This window comes from Anser brachyrhynchus, assembly GCF_964034855.1.
Source record: "Anser brachyrhynchus genome assembly, chromosome: 10".
NCBI classification, from domain to species: Eukaryota; Metazoa; Chordata; class Aves; order Anseriformes; family Anatidae; genus Anser; species Anser brachyrhynchus.
The window spans coordinates 19503027-19509026 of NC_137705.1; the positions used below are offsets into that span (position 1 = coordinate 19503027).

The following is a 6000-nucleotide window of genomic DNA, read 5'->3' on the forward strand; positions in this document are numbered from 1 at the left end:
TTTATTGATCAACCTATGAAATGGATTTCATGGCTACACAGAAAATGTTATTTAAATTATTGACTTTTTCTCTTGGAATACTCTTGATAATCAGGATGCCTTACCCAGTAGATGTGAGGATTACCATATGTGAGGATTTCATAATGTTAAGCAACCTTTGCTTTCATGGCTGTAGAATTAAATAACTTACTTCAAGTTAGAAAAAAAATAGAGAATTATGTTAAAGAATAATGACAACCACTTAAGAAGATACTCGGGGGCAGACAGAAATAACAGAACAGCTATTACTCTGAAAGATAATAATGGTTGATGAGGAAAGATTTGCTTCTTTTCAAATAATAAGATATGCCAAAGAAAATCCTGGACTCACAGCTGTGGCGGTGCAAGTAGCTGATTTTGGTTGTAAACATCCATCCTAGATTCCTCCTTATGGAGGGGAAGGCTCAGCTGGCATGAGCCCTGAAAAGTCATCTTCTGCATAAGCCACATCTATCAGTTTTCCACTGCCATAAGCATATGTGGCTAAACTGATGCTAAAAGCCATGATGAGATTTCTTAATAGCAACTGGAACTTGGGTGCGGAGAAGACCTGAACCTGTGATTTTTAGATTTTTTCTGGTTAGTATGACTGCATCTGTCCAGAACTGAACTCAGTCATGGAATATGTCTCTCACGGAAGTTGAATTTATGCTTTTTTTTCTTTTAATAAGTTAGCATGCACATTAAAAGGAAATATTCTTAATGGTAGCAACTACATGCAAATCTGCTTGAGTATATGTTGATTTTCATAAATTGAATTACCTGGTACAGATGATTTATCTTCCAAGTATATCTCACTGTTCTTTTCCACAGACACTCCAAGTTTACCGGGAAAAATGCATTTCAGTATTGTATAAACCTATCTCTGAATGCACCACAGAAATCCTTGAACAGTTTCTAAGACTAGTTTTAATACTTTTACCAAATTCTAGCAAAATCTTACAAATAATTACATTAAGCTGTCAAACAGTTGTCAGTAAGTGTTATCTGTAAATGTTTAATATACTAAGAAATCTTTAAGAAATTAATAAATGAGATTGGTGTTTCCATATCATTCATAAATATAAAGCTCTTTTTTTTTTTTTCTAGACCGCCCAGGTTTGTTAAATGTGAAGCCTATTGAAGATATACAAGACAATCTGCTGCAAGCTTTGGAGCTCCAGCTAAAACTGAATCATCCAGAGTCATCACAGCTGTTTGCCAAATTGCTTCAGAAAATGACGGACCTCAGACAGATTGTAACGGAACACGTGCAGCTGTTGCAAATAATAAAGAAAACGGAGACAGATATGAGTCTTCATCCACTCCTACAAGAAATCTATAAAGACTTGTATTAATGATGATAGTAGTTCTAATCCGCTGACATAATGTATGTTCTTCAGATTGCACTATTTCTTTGAGGGAAAACTTTGCATACCTAAGAAATTACTGTGAAACAGCATTTAAAAAAGAGAGAGCTTAGTATAGTAGATCTATTTTATGCATATTGTTTATAAAGACACATTTACAATTTACTTTTAATATTAAAAATATCTATATCATGAAATTGTTGGCAGTATTTTCAAAATTAATTTTTTTAACTATCTTATTTCTTAAAATTGCTTGTCCAGTATGATTGCTTCACTGCTTCACTGAAGTTGGTTAAGCACGCAGTTAAATTTTCAACTTAAAAATAAAAATCTTTCTCCTTAAACATTTCTAGGGAAATATTTTAAGTATTATGTTTGATTCTGTGCTCCCACGGCAGCAGCAAAATAACAGTAAAATTGAATCACACATTAGTGAAACTTCCTGTGAGACCTTAAAAGTTAGACAAGTCAGGTCTGATAATATTTGTGCCTACCATAATATAATTTTACACTGATACAGCTCTTTAGAAAGGTCTTTGTGTAAGCAAGAATTAGGCCCATCATTTGTGGGCAAACCCAAAAACCAAAAACTTGACCCTGTTTCAAAAATCGAGTAAGGAAAGAATATGCACTGCTCATTACTCTTAGGAAGCAGTCTTGCTGATAACTCTGCTCATGCAGTTCCGAGGCAGGTGAGCAGCAGCCTGTGTGGAGGCACTGTGCAGCTGCCTCCCCATGGCCTGCAGTGCACATGCCACAGCAGCTAGTGCTAATGCAGCCTTCAGCCACTGTCTGTAGTTGGAATGGGTTAATACCACTTGGCCTGAGACCTTCCCAAATTATTTGATGAACTAGCACTGAAAAACATCTTCAGCCAAAATGTCACGTAAAATTGGAATAGAGTGACTCCTCTTAAACAAAAGCAAGGTTTGAATTCATTCTTGAAAACATTAACCTGTAATGGAAACCCTACTATGTTAGTTTGACTTGAACTATCATTATTTATCACCGGGAACAAGAATGCTTTGAGATATTCACTGCTGTTAAGATTGTTAATTTTTTTATATATATTGCCCTATAATGTCATCTAAGATTTCCACTGGGAGCAAAGCACAGGAGAGTGAGTAAATCAATCTTCTTTTGGTATTCTCAGTGCAGTTGAGAGATTCCCTTAGATTCACATGGACTGTGGCCACATTTACTGTTTGTGAATGTGACCGTTGAGAAAGTCAAGCAGGTGTGGTCCACACTGGGGGACCTGGAGATGGAATTTTGCAAAAAAATGCCTCGGATTGTAACATACATTATTGAAACAAGGTGCGGTCCTCAACTGAATACCGTTAGTTTCCCCGCAAGGTCCAGATTTTATTTATGTAGCAAAAAGTGTGCCTTCAACTTAGTTAGACAAGTTCAGTGGTGATATATAAGTAGCCCAAAAGGAAATGTAAGTGGGAATATGTGAGTAGACTTGATGTTCAGTGAGTCTAAATTGGCCTTACTCCCAGTGTGGACCTTAGAAATCTAAGTTGGTGCAAATTATGCAATATAGAGGCTGGCAGAGTTAAATATTAAAATAAATCCTTATGCTCATGCCTTATGTACCTGAAAATATTTCCTACTACTTGTTTCAGATAACCCCTGGGCCTATGGTCAGTAGTAAGCATTATGCCCACCAGGAAGTGTTTGGAGAATTGGATCATTCAGCCTCAAGGTTTAAAACCCACAGATGAAATTGCAGAGAGATGAAGTCAGTGTGAGGCTAAAGTGAGCAGCTTTGATCTTCACTAAGCTCACAATGAGATCATTTCAGGTAACTTAGAAAAGATTGCCCTAAAGCAAATGGAATGTTGCATGTTAATGATGCTCAGGATTGCATGTTTCCTGCACATTTCAAGATAGGCACATTGTGCTAGCTGAGCATCAGATTCTGACAGGAATTACATGCACACTAATTTATGATTGTTACAATTCTAAAGAAAGTATTCTCTCTCTTATAAATCTGTTTTCCACTGGACACTGGACATTTGAAGTTTTGCCATCTACCACTCAGTGGGAGAACCTCTATTTAATTACAGAGTTCACCCCCTGGATAGGAGAATGTGTCAGAGACTGACTGGTACTGAGATGGACTACAGCTCCAATACTGCATTCCTACAATAGTCCTAATAATAATTCCTAATAATATACACTGCAAAATTTATTAACCCGAGACTGCATTTCTTACACAATCCAATTTCACATCAGCATCACTAGAAATGAGATATCAGAATTAGATTTAAATAAAGAGGAATTCTAGGGCATGTTCTTATGTAAGTAATATGAAATATTATTTCAAAAGGACAGTGGAAGAGGTGCATTGACAATAAAATTTACTTCATGACTGTTACAGGAAGAACTTCTGTGTATCTTAATTCTATTTTATTGCAAGTGGTAATATTTTTGAAAGTAGCAGTTTAGCAGTGGCACTGCTTAAGGATTTCAGTCCAATATGGACATATACAATGCATATATTTTGAGAGTGGTAGGGTAATGGTCTAAAGAAAAAAAGAGGAGGCAGATTTGCAGGAACAGGTGTTATCCTTTATTATTTTGAAGGCACTGAATGCCCAAAAGTCTATACTTTTCATTCAACTGTATAAGCTGCTTTAATAAAATATATTGTTCTCCCTACATCCTGGCTTCTCTTACATTTTGATAGTTATTCATCACGTTTTCCTCAAGCCAAGGAAAATGTTAATTTTTATGTGAATTACTAATCACAGAAATGTTCTGATTCTAAGCAGTTACATCATGGTTAGGAAGTTTTGCCTAAAATACTTTTCTACAGGAATAGGTCTTAAGGGAAAAATGTTCATTTAATGGACAATTGCTATGTACTAATTTAGAACAAATGACTGTTATGAGGATATGAAAACATTTTCTCAAAAAATAGTGTTTTCTCTTGTGAATTATATTCAGAATTTTGATCTAATTGTAAATACTTTTTGTTTCTATGGGATTTTATTTATTAAAAACAAAAAACTTGCTAATGGAAGTTTATAAGTAGGTTGTAATATTTTCAGACTCTCTGGAGTTTTGGTTAGAGTGGGCCATGCCATGAATGAACAATTTGTTTTTTTTGATCTTCAGTGCTACTAAAAACATTTAGCAACTCAAAAATAGAAACAGCTGGTATATGCCTTTCTTTGAAGAACTTCATTTTCCTTGTGTTTTACTGTCCTTCCTTAGTCATCTGCTCACAACATTGTAACATCTTAGAGATGATGGGCTGAGTGGGATACTGGTACCTTTCCAGAGGTTTTACAACTTCTGAGCTTTCAGTCTTATATTTTACTGATAGGCTTTTTCAGTAGAAAAAAGCTGGAGGCAAATCGTGTCTAGAGAAAGTCATTGGGTATACCTGCACATATCCAGCAACTATCTGCCTGTTTCCATCACTATGTCAAGCATCAGCTAGTCAACAAAATGTTTCTTGCAGAAGCATAAAGTTCGCCATCTAACAGGAAACATGAGAGTTTCTTCAGACAACGCACATTGGTCACCATTACTCTAGAATATATTGCTGTGAATTTCAGAAAATGAAAATTCAGATGAGACAAAAACATGCCCAGCGAGACCATTATTATCGCAAGGCAGTTTATCGCAAAGGTCCATTAAGACCATTTTAATCACCGCTTCTATAACAGCAATGAAAAACTACTTACCCTACTAATGCAGGTAGCTAACTGTCTTTCAGCACTGCATGAAAGGAAGCAGTGAGTTGTGTGATATTAACATAATCTTTTCCTAACATAGGCAGCCCTTCAGTAGTCTAAAATACTGAAGCCTAGAAAATGGACTTCCTGATAAGTGTTGTCATGACTTGCGTTACAGAACTTCAGAATTGCCGCAGGCCTGCCCTGCTCTATCACTTCAGCATACATGCTCTTGGTTTCAATTCACCACTGGTACAGTTAAACCCTAGGGGATCAGGATTCAATATTTGATTTGCAATTGTAAACTCTGTTCTGAAGTTGAGTACATTTTAATAGGATTTTTTTCCCTTTTAAATGTGAGTCAGTATCTCTCACTTAAATGAAGGTAACATCAACTTTGTAAACAAGCAATACAAAACTGCAGCTAGAGATTTATAGAAGGAAGGAAACAAAAACCAAACCAAACCAAAAAGATAGGGGAAAAAAAAAAGAAAAAAAAAAAAGCCTCCTGGATCAGCAGCAGCTTAATCATACACCTGTCAAATGCTTCAGCTTTTCATTCAGGCATAGGAAAAATTTATGTGCCTGTTCTTAAATCCCATTCCAACTGCCTTGCCTATGGTGTTTAAAAATCAGTTGCATAGGTGTGTCTCCAACTACATAAATAGAGCAATATCCTTTCACACTCATCAGCACTAACTAGCCCTAAGCAAGTTGGTAATTGTAGCAAAAACAATTTCTGAATTTCTGATTATTCATTTTCATATGCAGGATGTAGATATGAAATTAGTCTATGAAATTAGGCTGGAGAAGCAGCTCATGTTAAATATTGCTCACCAGCTTTAAGAAAACAATCAGTAGCTAATGACTGACTCAACAAGCAAACAAAGTCAGGGAAAGATTCCAAGCCTTCAGTT

The 6000-nt window shown here is 35.9% G+C and overlaps 1 protein-coding gene across 2 annotated transcripts in view; it reads left to right on the forward strand.

The window, feature by feature from the left end:
• PPARG (peroxisome proliferator activated receptor gamma) overlaps positions 1-4427 on the forward strand; it is a 60930-nt gene extending 56503 nt beyond the window's left edge. For both annotated transcript variants that reach the window (XM_080606756.1, XM_080606755.1), the window contains exon 7: positions 1129-4427. In XM_080606756.1, coding sequence (XP_080462882.1) covers positions 1129-1376 — 248 coding nt within the window. In that variant the 3' untranslated portion in view covers positions 1377-4427. The remainder of the gene's footprint in view (positions 1-1128) is intronic.
• Positions 4428-6000: the final 1573 nt, after the last annotated feature.